Raw genomic sequence first — 16,312 nt, forward strand, 5'->3', positions numbered from 1 at the left:
TAATGAGTGGTTCTTCTGGTGGTGTACAGGCTATTGTGAGAAAAGATTATCCAAGTGCTGCTTACGTTCACTGTCATGCTCATCAACTCAATTTGATTATGTTAAATGCAGCGTCGACTAATAGAAATGTCAAGATTTTCTTTGCAAATCTACAGGGTATTTGTACTTTCTTTTCAAATTCTCCACAGCGGACATCTATATTGGACGACATAGTAAGAAAGCGGGTTCCACGATCTGTTCCAACGAGATGGAATTTTAATTTGCGGAGTGTGAACACTGTTTATGAATATAGAGAAGAGCTGATTAGGTGCTTCGAAACAATCCAAAATACAGACTTGAATAATAGTACCATCGACCAAGCATCCCGTCATATTGAAACTTTACAAAGGGAAAGTTTCAACTTTTGGCTGTCATTTTTTCATTCTATAATGCCTCACGTCGACATCTTATACAATCAATTGCAGAAACGAGACATTGATGCTGTTTACGTCAGAGAGATTCTCCAGTCTTTTGAGCGAAAGATATTGGAAGTCCGAGAGAATATTGGTGACGTTGAATGTGAACCACCTGAGAAAAGGAGAAAATACATTTCCGCGTGGAAAAGAGAAGCGAAAGAGGTGTGTGATGTTATTGCTTGCCAGGCCAAAAACAGATTTAGCTTCAGTGGACACCTTACTGCAGCCTCTCTGGTTACCCCCAACAACTTTTTGAAGTACAACACACATTTCCCTGACGAACAGTTGCAAGCGACATGTGACGCGTATCCTTGTTAGATCTGAAAAAACTTCGAACGGAACTTGGTGTAATTTACGGTATGCAAGAGTTCAGAGCAATGTCTGGTGCTCTCTGTTTATTAGATTTCATTTGCGAAAATAATTTGTCATCAACGTTTAGTGAATGTGAAAAACTTCTAAAAATTATCGTTACAATTCCAATGACAACATCAGAAGCAGAACATTGCTTTAACACATTGAAACGTGTGAAAACATTTCTGAGAAATTCGATGTCTCAGGAACGGTTATCTGCTCTTGCAATGCTATCAATTGAAAGAGACTTTATTATGGGAATCAAGGACTTTAATAACAAAGTTATTGAAAAGTTTGCCAGAAGCAAAGAAAGAAGAATGGATTTTCTCTACAAGTAGGGTAAATATTTATTTTCTTTACACTAAATTTTCTATTTATTAATTGAGAAATACTTAGTACTTTTCTCATTAATAAATCTTTGGGTCATGAATCGCCACTAACCTATAGCCTGTTGTCTATTACTATTATTTATAATAATATGAATAATAATGAAAAATACGAGGTCATGAGTGGTCCAAAAGTAGGTATACAGTACCGTACTGATCAGCTCATTGCATTTAATATCATTTCTTATTGTTATCCATCAGATAGACTTAGTTTCTTTATTATTTGTTCTTAATGTATTTTACTTATATCTTAAGCTCAGAAGAGCCGAAGCAAATAAATCCATAAACTAGAATGTTATACTTGATCAATGCAGGGGTATATACCAACTTTTGGGCCACCATGTATTGTGCACCACCTAAAATTCAAAGCACGAGCCGCCACTGATATCTTATATATTTGTTTATTGAAGAACACGACGTCCCGACACCGAAACTCAAAATTCACTCCGGCCCGAAGCATCCGGAGTTCCATTCCGGTTTGTGCCGGGGATGTGTCGAGCCCACATTCACTCATGCGTTTCCTTCCGGGGCACGCGGAATACCAGCGTTCCAGGAGATGACCTCCGGTCCGAAAAGAAAGACACAAACACACAATTCACACACTCCGTTTCTTTCACTTTCAAATCTGTTGATTCCTTATTGGTTCCTATTTGCTAAATTCCTTTCCTCATCTGGTTTTTTACTCCGTTGCAAAAAATCAGTAGTTATTTTACTTACTACTTTGAAGTCTCTTTCATCGGAGATAACATCTTCCATTCTTCTAGTTCTTATGATATTCCTGTTGTTTATTCGATCCTCAAGTAGAGCGCACAACAATATGTAATGTTCCGGTGTTCCAAATTCGCCAGAATCACAGTCTCCGTCTTCTTTTAGTCCAAATCTTTGAAGGTATTGGCCATAGAGGCCATGTCCCGTGAGAAAGTGGATCCGTATGTTTGGGATTAAGCTATATGTTCTTGCCTTTTGTGAATTATCCAATCTCTTTGCCACTTGTCTAATATTATTTTTCTATATCTTGTATGTTATCCACTTCTATCCCAATTAAGTCCTTTACTATATTTTTATCCCCTTTCTTGAGCCAGCATGTTGCCGCCCGTTGGATTATTAATAAATTTAACGTAATATGAGGTCGATGGCTTTCGTCTTTTATGGTCTTCGTTCTTCCCGCCAGGTGAGTTATTAGGGCGAGTGTGAGGGGATATGGAGGCCGACTCGCCCTGAGCGGCAACTAATTCACAAGTAAAATCTTGACGTTTAAATCCGTAAAAAAGTATAAAAATAAAAGTTAAAATATTTTCGCGTAACATATATGAGGTCGACGGCTTTCGTCTTATATCGTCTTCGTTCTTCCCGCCAGGTGAGGTATTGGGGCGAGTGTGAGGGGATATGGAGGGCGACTCGCCCGGAGCGGGAAATAATTACCAAGTAAAATCGTGACGTTTAAATCCGTAAAAAAGTATAAAAATAAAAGTTAAAATATTTTCGCGTAACATATATGAGGGAGATGGCTTTCGTCTTATATGGTCTTCGTTCTTCCCGCCAGGTGAGGTATTGGGGCGAGTGTGAGGGGATATGGAGGTCGACTCGCCCGGAGCGGGAATAATTCCCAAGTAAAATCGCGACGTTTAAATCCATAAAAATGTATAAAAATAAAATTTAATATAATTTCGCGTAACATATATCGGGTCGATGGCTCTCGTCTTATATAGTGTTCGTTCTTCTTGCCAGTTGAGGTATTGGGACGAGTGTGAGTGGATATGGAGGCCGACTCGCCCGGAGCGGGAACTAATTCACAAGTAAAATCGTGACGCTTAAATCTGTAAAAAAGTATAAAAATAAAATTTAAAATAATTTCGCGTAACATATATGAGGTCGATGGCTTTCGTCTTCCATGATCGTCGTTCTTCCCGCGAGGTGAGGTATTGGGGCGAGTGTGAGGGGATATGGAGGCCGACTCGCCCTGAGCGGCAACTAATTCACAAGTAAAATCCTGACGTTTAAATCCGTAAAAAAGTATTAAAATAATAGTTAAAATATTTTGTCGTAACATATATGAGGTCGACGGCTTTCGTCTTATATGGTATTCGTTCTTCCCGCCAGGTGAGGTATTGGGGCGAGTGTGAGGGGATATGGAGGCCCACTCGCCCGGAGCGGGAACTAATTCCCAAGTAGTATCGCGACGTTTAAATCCGTAAAAATGTATAAAAAAAATTTTTAAATAATTTCGCGTAACATATATCAGGTCGACGATGGCTCTCGTCTTATATAGTCTTCGTTCTTCCCGCCAGATTAGGTATTAGGGCAAGTGTGAGGGGATATGGAGGCCGACTTGCCCGGAGCGGGAACAAATTCAGAAGTAAAATTGTGACGTTTAAATTCGTAAAAAAGTATAAAAATAAAAGTTAAAATATTTGGTCGTAACATATATGAGGTCGATGGCTTTCGCCTTATATCGTCTTCGTTGTTCCCGCCATGTGAGGTATTGGGGCGGGTGTGAGGGGATATGAAGGCCGACTCGCCCGGAGCGTGAGCTAATTCCCAAGTAAAATCGTGACGTTTAAATTCGTAAAAAATAAAAAAATAAAATTTAAAGTAATTTCGTGTAACATATATGACGACGATTGCTTTCGCCTTATATAGTCTTCGTTCTTCCCGCCAGGTGAGGTATTGGGGCGAGTGTGAGGGGATATTGAGGCCGACTCGCCTGGAGCGGGAACTAGTTCCCAAGTAAAATCGTGTCGTTTATATCCGTAAAAAAGTATAAAAGTAAAAGTTAAAATATTTTCGCGTAACATATATGAGGGAGATGGCTTTCGTCTTATATGGTCTTCGTTCTTCGCGCCAGGTGAGGTATTGGGGCGAGTGTGAGGGGATATGGAGGTCGACTCACCCGGAGCGGGAATAATTCCCAAATAAAATCGCGACGTTTAAATAAGTAAAAAAGCATAAAAATAAAATTTAAAATAATTTCGTGTAACATATATCGGGTCGATGGCTCTCGTCTTATATAGTGTTCGTTCTTCCCGCCAGGTGAGGTATTGGGGCGAGTGTGAGGGGATATGGAGGCCGACTCGCCCGGAGCGGGAACTAATTCACAAGTAAAGTCGTGACGTTTAAATCCGTAAAAAAGTATAAAAATAAAAGTTAAAATATTTTAGCGTAAAATTTATGAGGTCGATTGCTTTCGTCTCATATAGTCTTCGATCTTCCCGCCAGGTGAGGTATTGGGGCGGGGGTGTGGATATATGGAGGCCGACTCGCCCTGAGCGGGAACTATTTACCAAATAAAATCGCGACGTTTAAATCCATAAAATGTATAAAAATAAAAGTTAAAATATTTTGCGTAACATATATGAGGTTGATGGCTTTCGTTTTATATGGTCTTCGTTCCTCCCGCCAGGTGTGGTATTGGGGAGAGGGTGAGGGGATATAGAGGCCCAGTCGCCCGGAGCGGGAACTAATTCCCAAGTAAAATCGCGACGTTTAAATCTGTAAAAAAGTATAAAAATAAAAGTTAAAATATTTTCGTGTAACATATATGAGGTCGGTGGCTTTCGTCTTATATCGTCTTCGTTCTTCCCGGCCGGTGAGGTATTGGGGCGAGTGTGAGGGGATATGGAGGCCGACTCGCCCGGAGCGGGAACTAATTCCCAAGTAAAATCGTGACGTTTAAATCCGTAAAAAAGTATAAAATTAAAATTAAAATAATTTCGCATAAGATATATGAGGACGATGGCTCTCGACTTATATAGTGTTCGTTCTTGCCGCCTGGTGAGGTATTGGGGCGAGTGTGAGGGGATATGGAGGTCGACTCGCCCGGAGCGGGAATAATTCCCAAGTAAAATCGCGACGTTTAAATCCGTAAAAAAGTATAAAAATAAAATTTAAAATAATTTCGCGTAACATATATCAGGTCGGTGGCTCTCGTCTTATATAGTGTTCGTTCTTCCCGCCAGGTGAGGTATTGGGGCGAGTGTGAGGGGATATGGAGGCCGACTCGCCTGGAGCGGGAACTAGTTCCCAAGTAAAATCGTGACGTTTAAATCCGTAAAAAAGTATAAAAATAAAAGTTAAAAGATTTTGTGGTAACATATTTTTTTTTTTTTTTTTAATGCTCAGATCCGCCTCTTCAGTTTCGGCATCTGAAGACTTTAACCGAAACGGGCTATCATCATCGCATTTTATTTTTCTTTAGCCTTTTTTCATCATCCTTTATTTGCAATAATTGAAGGGAAAAAGGGAACAAGGAAAAGGGTGGGAAGGACGGAACCACAACACTCAACATCAAACAACAATGAACAACAACAAAACAAAACATTTTGAAAAACAAAAAGAAAACGAAAAGAAAAAGAAAATGGACTTGAGCTATCTCAACAATATTGCTAACTAACAAGAATATAATTACTATCTAATTCCTACCAAAATTTTATTATCATAATATTTAACAGAATTCGATTGCTATCTAGCTCCTACCTAAATCGTCATGTATATTATGTTGATAATTCTTTAATATTTCCAAAATCTACAATTTTCGTCTTATTGATTTTAGAGTTCATTAAAATAGCACGAAAAAAAATAAAATAAATTTTTTGTTATGCTCTGATCTCCAGTCAGATAATTTCGGTGTCTGCTTAATGCTGTTCTCTTCCTAATCTTGGTTTCTCACCTAAATGATTTTCACCTGTGTGTGTGTTCCTCTCCTGTGTCATGGTTTCCTCTGTGTGGTTAATAATCACTATGTACACATTACTTCACTAAACACTGCACACACATCACTTCACTAAACACATCACTTTTCTGTAATGCACATAAGTGTCATGCTGACAAAGTTGGTTCTCTGATTTTTTTTTTTAATTATGATTAAATTATGATTTTGGCTGTATTTGTTAATGTAGCTGTATTATTCATTGATCTCGGTTCATCCTGCACATCAAAAAACGGACCGTGAGTATCGACATGAGGCCCAGGACCCACTCGGAGCACTTAGTGCGGGCCCTGGTCAGTTGTGTCCCGCCGCCGCGTACACACGGACGGGAAGTCGCACGCTATCGTGACCGGATCGCGAAGCGGCTTCGAGATGATGCTCTATTTCCGAGTCTTCATGTCACAATTTCGTATATTATTATATATGATTGTTTCTATTACATATTAGTGTATATTTATTCCCACTCATTTTATCACCATCGCATCACACACACACTCCCAGAGCATCCGGAGTTCCTTACCAGTCAAAAGACCGAGAATGCTCTAGGCACTCACACACCATCAATCAACCTCCTTCCTGGGGGCGCGGAGATCCAGCGCTTCCAGAAGTTTCCTTCGGTCCAGGAGGAAGGAATCCTCATTCATTCTATTTTCCATATTTTATGTCCATTTAGCTTGTGTTTTCTCTGTAGAATGCTTTTTTGCATAGTTCTGAGTATTCCTCTGCTACATGTGCCAGGATTCTATAATCCTCTTCATCTTCCAAAATAGCTTTAATATCCTTCTGTCTAATTTGGTCACGAATTCGCAAGTGCTCCTCCAGGAACAGGCACCACAGAACACTGTGTTCAGGTGTCCCTAGTTCTCCACATTCACACCTATCATGTTCTTTCTTGTTGATTCTATAAAGATGGGTTGGGTAGGGACCATGTCCTGTTAGGAAATGAATTAGTCCTTTGTTGGGATTGAAGTAATTCCATTTAAGTCGCGTCCCAACGTCTGGAATAAACGTAAATAATCTTCTTGATGTTTTATCTAGTTGCCAGTCCTGTATCCACTTTTGTTGGATTTGCCTTTCTATTTCATCCAGTTTTTCTGCTTTGATCCCTAAGAGTTCTTTCGTCTTATTTAAATTTCCTTTTTTATACCAATACGTTGCCGCTCTCTGGATTACTATTAAATACATTGGTTTGAAACCCATCAAAATACACAATGCGCTGTGCGGTGTCGTGCTGAAGGCGCCACCGAGCCGAATTAAAAGGTTTCTTTGTGGGCGATTTATTTTTGCTTTTAAGGATTTATTCTCTAATAATCGATGTGCCCATACACTGGAAGCATAGTTCATCGAGGCGCTTAGGATTACCTCCTGACAAGTCTTAATTAATTTTTTCGGTAGCCTATAATTTGTTTGAGCCAATGAAATGAGTTTATTTGTTACTTTATGACCCTTTTGAGTAACATAATTAATATGCTCTCCAAAATTCAGTTTATCGTCTATCATAATCCCTAAATATTTAAATACTGATACCCTCTCGATCTTACTGGTGCCTATTTTAATTATTGGGCCTCTTAATAATTTACTTCCAAAAATCATGTATTTCGTTTTCCTCTCAGAGATTTTTAGCTTAGACTTTCCACACCAATCAAGTAATTCGTTTATAATTCGTGCTGATTTTCTCTCCAATTCTATTCTAGAGTTTGCTGAGATTATTACAGCCAAATCATCAGCAAAAGCAATTACTCGTTCAGTTTCCTCTAATTGGTTCAGTCTTTCTAAACACGGCTGAAATTCCAAATCCCACATCAATGGTCCTGAGATCGATCCTTGTGGACATCCCTTTTGTGCAGTAACTTTGATATTTCCCAGGTTCTCATGGATGATGATCTGTCTATTCAAGAAGTAATTCCTAACTATATTTACTAAATATTGTGGTAAATTTAGTTCTTTTAACCTTTCAATGAGGGATGGCGTCCATAAGTTATCAAACGCTCCCTCTATGTCAAAAAACAGGGCCAATGCATATTTTCTTTCCATGCTACTTTCCTTAACTTGATATACAAATGCATTTAAGGCATCTTCCGTAGATTTGCCCTTTCTGAAACCATATTGTAAACTATCATCTTCAATATTCCTATACTTTCGAATTCTATTTGCTATTATCCTTTCAAATAATTTTGAGATGTTTCTCAAAAGGCAGATTGGACGGTAAGAACTCACTTCTGTTAAATCTTTCTCCTGACTTTTTAACAAAATTAGCAATTTCGATTCTTTCCACAACGAGGGAAATATCTGCTTCTTAAGTAGTGTGTTGAACAATTTTGTTAGATATGGAGTCCAAATATCCTTTTTATTTTTGTAGATCTCATTTACTATACAATCTAATCCTGGAGCTTTTTTAGTTTTTAGTTTATTTATTATTGTTTCAACTTCCTCATTGTCCGTTAGTTCGATATCTTCTTCTGCTGCCAATGCGATGGGTTGCAAATATTTGCTTCTTAATTCTTTCTGTTCCTCCGTATCATCTTCCTGATTATCTTTGGGAAAAAATTTGTTACTTAATTTCGACAATGTGTCCTCTCTAGTAGTAGTAAATGAACCATCTTCATTTTTTAACGTTGATAGGGTCAGAGGATTAATTTTTTGCATAGCAAGTTTATATGGGAATCCCCATGGATCCATTTCTAAATTCTTTTTTAAAAAAATGTTCCCAACTTATTTTCTTGGCCTTTAATATTTCCTCTGTGTATTTTAGTTTGATTTCTCTATATTCATTTAATCTTCTTCTTTTCAAGACTGTAGACCAGGTTGCTTGATAACTTTTCTGTTTAGCTTTGACTAATTTTTTTAAGCGATCTAATTTTGGTGACCAAAAACCATTATATGTTCTTTTAGGAGCCAAATCTGGAGTAGAAGCCTCTATTGCTTTTTTTTGTATTTTCTTCTATTAAGGATACCAATTCATTCATATCTTCAAAATTGCTTATTTCAGGTAATTCTAAGTTTTTCTCAATTTTGCTCCAATCGATTTTATTTATATTATATTTATTCTTAATTTGCTCTTCGTTTCATTCACTTGCTATTTCAAATGTGATTACTTCATGGTCGCTGGTGGTTACTCTCTCCTGTACCATCCAATTTTTTATCCATGTCTCCAATTGTGGAGAGCATAGTGATATATCAATATGGGATGAGCCCATGGGACCCACAAAAGTTGGCTTATTACCCCTGTTCAATATAATTAATCCATTTTGATTTATAAAATCCTCTATCAATTCACCTTTATTATCAGTTTCAGGGGATCCCCAAAGAACAGATTTGGCATTAGCGTCCATGGTTAATATATACTCGTTATTTGGGTTTTGTTGAATAATTTCCTGTATTTTATCAATAAAAATTTCAGTGTTCATGCAGAATTGAAAATATGAATTTAAAAGCCAAAAACTTCTTCCATTGTAGTTAATTTCTACACAGATCAACCAATTATCACAATACTGGCCAATTTTGAGTACCCCAATTTCATTATTCAATACAGCAATTGCTACTTTTGATTCATTCCCTCCTATTAAAATCCTTGAAGATGCTGGAAAAGTTGTAAGTTTGTTTTTAGCTAAATAAGGTTCTTGGATGACTACGATATCCACTTCATTTATTTCTGCCTGTCTCCTGAGTTCCATTGTGGCGATTTTTGATCGCTGAGCATTGTTTTGCATTACTTTTATAATTTTTTTACGACTATGCATACCTCGTATGAACTATTGCCTCCCTACCTGATTTGCTGAAATCAAAGTAGACCCTGCCATGTGCGTTTACTAGCTGTTTATATACATTTTCTATACTCCAATAGATCCCTCGCCTTTCATAAACTTCATTCACCAAATCGATAAGTTCCCAGCCATTAGCTGGAAGATCGTAGATTCTCAATTCCATCCTGTCTACTTCCTCAAGAGATGGATATGTTATCGTTCTACCTTTTTCGTGCAAATCCCTCACAATTTGCCTAAAAGCTATTGTTAAAATTTGTCTATCCTCCAATTTCGCTAATTTATACTTGTGATCCATATTTTCATATAGAGGTCTAGGGCCTAATATGATTGGATCATCTCCTAGGAATTTTGTAGTCGTAGAAGAAACTGCATTGTCCTGTATGTTGTTCTCTCTATTTGGTTGAAAACGTTGCTCGTTGCCTATTATAAAGGATTCTTCTATTTTTGGGATATTGTCCAATTTTTCAGTTTTATTTTTCTTATGTCTATTTTTTAGTCTATTTTCTAAGAGGGTAGAAAATTCGTTATTACCTTGATTGTCCTCCACTTGAGGTTCTGTTTGTACTATTTTATCTTTAGTACTTGATGTTCCTTTCCTTTTCCTTTCTAAGAATTGTTCCAGTCTTCTTTTATCCCTTTCTTTCTTACTTGGTGATTTATTCTTCCTGATTGTTTGTTTATGGATTTTGTTTCTATCCATAATTGATTTTACTAATAATCCTCTCCCGGGCTACCCTGTAAGATACACATTCTTCACTATTGGGAGTCTGGCAAATCTTGTGCCGCAGTTTGCACGGAACACATACTTTTTTATCTTTTTCATCACATTCATCTCCTTTGTGGCGTAGACTACCACAATACCGGCATCGCTGTTTTTCCTTATTATCGCAGTATTTTGCAACATGCCCAAACTCTTGGCATATGTAACATTTTGGTACTACCAAAAAGTCCTTAACCTTATGCGACTCGTAGTCGATATATACCTTATCGTTGTTTATTAGGTGTTTCCTTATTAAGGGAGATACTTCTATAACTAAGTGACATCTTTGTTGCTTTTTCTTTCCCGCTCTGAATCTTGGTTTGATGGATTTGGCTTCCTCTTGGAGATTGTCTTCAAAATTTTGTTCTATTAGTGTTTCTATTATTTCTTGATCTTTCAAATCAGACGGAACCCCGTAAATGATCATTAGGGGATTCTTTTTTCTACTTTCCTCAAAATTAAAGTTATTCTTAATTTCTTCTTTTGTTGTAATTTTCTGTAGATCTTCTTTAGTTGCTGTTTCGAGGACGACGAGATCCCTAGTCGTTCTTACGCCAGTTATTTTTAATTTGTCTTTCCTGGGATCGATTGTTTCAGTTAATCTCCTTGCTGTTTCCTTCGTTGTCTCACCTTCTTTAGGTCGAATGATTATAGCCGGCTTAGTTTTTGCTGCCACCTGCATGATTTGTTTTTCTTTTTCTGTAATAGTTCTATCCTGTTTCACAATTTCTGACCATGTTGGTTGTCTTATAATCATTCCGCTTTGGTCTACTTCCATTCTACTGGTTTGGAACTCGTCCAGTTTTTTCGTGAGGTATTCCATTTCTTGATATATTTTTGTTACATCCGGTTGTCTCTCCAATTTTAAAGTAGCTATTCTCTCTCTCAGTTGTGCTGATTCTGCTAATGAGTTGCTCTCTAATTTGACAATTGTCTGTGCATAATCTTTTATCTTCTCTTGAAGCTTATGATTTTCCTTCTCTAGATCAGCATAATTTTGTTCCAATGTCCTCAGCTTCTTGGTCTTTTCTTGGATTTCTTTTTCCATCCTGTCATAGTGCTTATCTCTATCGGATCTTATTTCTAATTTTTCCTTTTCAAGGTCTTCTATTTCAGTTTTTTGTATTGCAATAACCTTTTGAAGATCTTCTATTTGTTTTTTGTCCTCCAGTCTTGATCCTTTTTGCCCAGACATCATTTCTGTTTCCATCATTAACTTTTCCTTTAATATTTCTTCGTATTTTGATTGAAGATTTTCGTTGATTTTTTCCATTTGGGAAAGTTTCCCTTCCAGCTCTTCGCGGTCCTTAACCCAAACGACCATTCTCCTTTTCAAGCGTTCCAGTTTCCCTGTTCCAACTTTTTTCCAGTCTAGCAAATTATCTAGGTAGTCCAGCTCTGCTTCATATTGATCTATAGTGTCAAAGCCATATGTTTCCATGGTTGGTTTCTTCGTTGTTTGAATTTCCGGAGAGCTTTCTTCTCTGCTTCTTTTACGAGCTTCTTCGTCGTCTGACTTGGTCATAGACATTGGGTTTGCTGATGTCGCTATTTGAGTATCCTCCTTTGCCTGTTTCTTGCCTTGCGAGCTCTTCCTACTTAAGGGTGGGCTACGTTGCATCATCTTAACATACCACGCGGTTGCCGCGAAAAACCGAATTTGTCCCCTGAAAAATTACGGATAACCCCCAATACACTCACGTATGAAGGGTTGCCTACTTTACTTACATAGATGCTCTTATGAGTCTTATTACATATATGGAGAAGCGCCTTAGTGGTTATGCTAACCAGTCCTACCACAATGCCCAAAGGGTTGCGTATCTGCTTCTTAAGATTGAAAATAATAATAATTACTCACTTATACATAGTCCATACAGCCACATGTTAAGAATGATTGTAAAAAAGTATAAAAATGAAAGTTAAAATATTTTCGCGTAACATATATGAGGTCGACGGCTTTCGTCTTATATGATCGTCGTTCTTCCCGCAAGGTGAGGTATTGGGGCGAGTGTGAGGGGATATGGAGGCCAACTCGCCCGGAGCAGGAACTAATTCCCAAGTAAAATCGTGACGTTTAAATCCGTAAAAAATTATAAAAATAAGAGTTAAAATATTTTCGCGTAACATATATGAAGTCGATGGCTTTCATCTTATATAGTCTTCGTTCTTCCCGCCAGGTGAGGTATTGGGGCGAGTGTGAGGGGATATGGAGGCCGACTCGCCCGGAGCGGGAAAAAATTCCCAAGTAAAATCGTGAGGTTTAAATCCGTAAAAAAGTATAAAAATGAAAGTTAAAATATTTTCGCGTAACATATATGAGGTCGACGGCTTTCGTCTTATATGATCGTCGTTCTTCCCGCCAGGTGAGGTATTGGGGCGAGTGTGAGGGACTATGGAGGCCAACTCGCCCGGAGCAGGAACTAATTCCCAAGAAAAATCGTGACGTTTAAATCCGTAAAAAAGTATAAAAATAAGAGTTAAAATATTTTCGCGTAACATATATGAAGTCGATGGCTTTCATCTTATATAGTCTTCATTTTTCCCGCCAAGTGAGGTATTGGGCCGAGTGTGAGAGGATATGGAGGCCGACTCGCCGGGAGCGGCAACTTATTCCCAAGTAAAATCTTGACGTTTAAATCCGTAAAAAAGTATAAAAATAAAAGTTAAAATATTTTCGCGTAACATATATGAGGTCGACGGCTTTCGTCTTATATCGTCTTCGTTCTTCCCGCCAGGTGAGTTATTGGGGCGAGTGTGAGGGGATATGGAGGCCGACTCGCCCGGAGCGGGAAATAATTCCCAAGTAAAATCGTGACGTTTAAATCCGTAAAAAAGTATAAAAATAAAAGTTAAAATATTTTCGCGTAACATATATGAGGTCGATGGCTTTCGTCTTATATGGTCTTCGTTCTTCCCGCCAGGTGAGGTATTGGGGCAAGTGTGAGGGGATATGGAGGTCGACTCGCCCGGAGCGGGAATAATTCCCAAGTAAAATCGTGACGTTTAAATCCGTAATAAATTATAAAAATAAAATTTAAAATAATTTCGCGTAACATATATGATGTCGATGGCTGTCGTCTTATATCGTCTTCGTTCTTCCCGCCAGGTGAGATACTGGAGCGACTGAGAGGGAAAATAAAGGCCGACTCGCTCGGAGCGGGAGCAAATTCCCAATCAAAATCGTGACGGTTAAATCCGTAAAAAAGTATAAAAATAAAATTTAAATTATTTTCGCGTAACATATTGCTCAGACGCGCCTCTTCTTTTTCGGCACCTGAAGATTTGAACCGAAATGTTCTATCATCATTGAAGTATCATTGTTCAACCTTTTTTCATCATTGATATTTATTTGAGGAACGGGGACAAGGAGAAGGACGAGGACAAGGTTGGTTTTAACAGATCACAACGTTGAAAAAGAAAACAAGAAAACAAACAGAACAAAACAAACAACAAAATTTGAAAAAAAAACAGAAAATAACAGGATTCTTACTACTACTTATTATCTAATAATGAGTAATTTTCCTTTATATAATCTAACTAATCTACTTTGAGTCTGAGTGGAGTTGAACTTGATATGCAGGCCTATCATTTTCATTATTCATGGCTTCTGATCTATACTTAGCCTTTCCCGGACTATTTCTTCTTGTGTTTTTCCGTTTTGTTCAAGTTTTTCCCTGTATGATTTGTTTTGGTTTCACCTGCATGTGTAATTTGACTCTCTCCTGTGCGAGAATTTACCACATTCTCCAATTATAACACTAATCACACACATCGCTTAGCACTATTTAGCCATATCCACACTGAATTTTTGTAGTTTGGACACCAGCACACTATCTCACTCCTGTGTGAGAAAAACAACTTAACACCATTTCACTACACTCATTTCACTCACTACATTCCCCTGTCGTGTATTCTTCTCTAATGCCTTGTTTATCTCATGTTTGATGATTTTGTTTCTAATTTATATTCCTCGGTTGTCTTGTATGTCCTAAATCCTTCAAGGAACTTTAAATTTTATTTTTATACTTTTTTACGGATTTAAACGTCACGATTTTACTTGGGAACTAATTCCTGCTCCAGGCGAGTCGGCCTCAATATCCCCTCACACTCGCCCCAATATTTCACCTGGCGGGAAGAACGAAGACCATATAAGACGAAAGCAATCGTCCTCATATATGTTACGCGAAGTTATTTTAAATTTTATTTTTTTAATTTTTTACAGATTTAAGCGTCACGATTTTGATCGGGAATTAGCTACTGCTCCGGGCGAGTCGGCCTTCATATCCCCTCACACTTGCCTAAATATCTCACCTGGGGGGAAGATCGAAGACCATATAAGACGAAAGCCATCGACCTCATATATGTTACGCAAAAATATTTTAACTTTTATTTTTATATTTTTTTACGGTTTTAAACGTCACTATTTTACTTGGGAATTAGTTTCCTCTCCGAGCGAGTCGGCCTCCATATCCCCTCACACTCGCCCCAAATACCTCACCTGGCGGGAAGAACGAAAACGATATAAGACGAAAGCCGTCGACCTCATATATGTTACGCGAAAATATTTTAACTTTTATTTTTATTCTTTTTTACTTATTTAAACGTCACGATTTTACTTGGGAATTAGTTCCCGCTCCGTGCCAGTCGGCCTCCATATCCCCTAACACTCGCTACAATATTTCATTTGGCGGGAAAAATGAAGACTATATAAGACGAATACCATCGACTTCACATATGTTACGCGAAAATATTTTAACTTTTATTTTTGTAATTCTTTACCGATTTAAACGTCACGATTTTACTTGGGAATTATTTCCCGCTTCGGGCCAGCCGGCCTCCATATCCCCTCACATCGCCTCAATACCTCACCTGCCGGGAAGAACGAAGATTATATAAGACGAAAGCCATCGACCTGATATATGTTACGCAAAATTATTTTAAATTTGAATTTATACTTTTTTACGGATTTAAACGTCTCGATTTTACTTGGGAAATAGTTTCCTCTCCGAGCGAGTCGGCCTCCATATCCCCTCACACTCGCCCCAAATACCTCACCTGGCGGGAAGAACGAAAACGATATAAGACGAAAGCCGTCGACCTCATATATGTTACGCGAAAACATTTTAACTTTTATTTTTATACTTTTTTACTTATTTAAACGTCACGATTTTACTTGGGAATTAGTTCCCGCTCCGTGCCAGTCGGCCTCCATATCCCCTCACACTCGCCACAATACCTCATTTGGCGGGAAAAATGAAGACTATATAAGACGAATGCCATCGACTTCACATATGTTACGCGAAAATATTTTAACTTTTATTTTTATAATTTTTTACCGATTTAAACGTCACGATTTTACTTGGGAATTATTTCCCGCTTCGGGCGAGTCCGGCTCCATATCCCCTCTCATCGGCCCCATTACCTCACCTGGCGAGAAGAACGAAGACCATATAAGACGAAAGCAATCGTCCTCATATATGTTACCCGAAATTATTTCAAATTATATTTTTATACTTTTTTCCGGATTCAAACGTCACGATTTTCTTGGGAATTAGTTCCCGCTACGGGCGAGTCGGCCTCCATATCCCATCACACTCGCCCCAATACCTCACCTGGCGGGAAGAACGAAGACGATATAAGACGAAAGCCATCGACCTCATATATATTACGCGAAAATATTTTAACTTTTATTTTTATACTTTATTACGGATTTAAACGTCGCGACTTTAACAATCCAACGGGCGGCATCATACTGGCTCAAAAAAGGGGATAAAAATAGAGTAAAGGACTTAATTGGGATAGAAGTGGATAACATACTAGATGTAGAAAAAGGAATATTAGACAAGTGGCAAAGAGATTGGAATAATTGAGGAAAAGCAAGAAGAACATAT

General features: G+C 38.0%; 1 protein-coding gene across 1 annotated transcript; it reads left to right on the forward strand.

Annotated features, from left to right (window-relative positions):
- Window positions 1-814: 814 nt before the first annotated feature.
- On the forward strand, window positions 815-1,144 carry LOC145672690 (zinc finger MYM-type protein 1-like). The gene has a single exon (XM_081741856.1). The coding sequence runs from the start codon at window positions 815-817 to the stop codon at window positions 1,142-1,144; it is 330 nt and encodes a 109-aa protein (XP_081597982.1).
- Window positions 1,145-16,312: the final 15,168 nt, after the last annotated feature.

Source organism: Thermobia domestica, chromosome 16 (genome assembly GCF_964235325.1).
Source record: "Thermobia domestica chromosome 16, izTheDome1.hap1.1, whole genome shotgun sequence".
Lineage (NCBI taxonomy): Eukaryota > Metazoa > Arthropoda > Insecta > Zygentoma > Lepismatidae > Thermobia > Thermobia domestica.

Excerpts from the sequence above, each read along its gene's own strand:
- LOC145672690 (XM_081741856.1), top strand. The coding sequence starts at position 815 with ATGCAAGAGTTCAGAGCAATGTCTGGTGCTCTCTGTTTATTAGATTTC.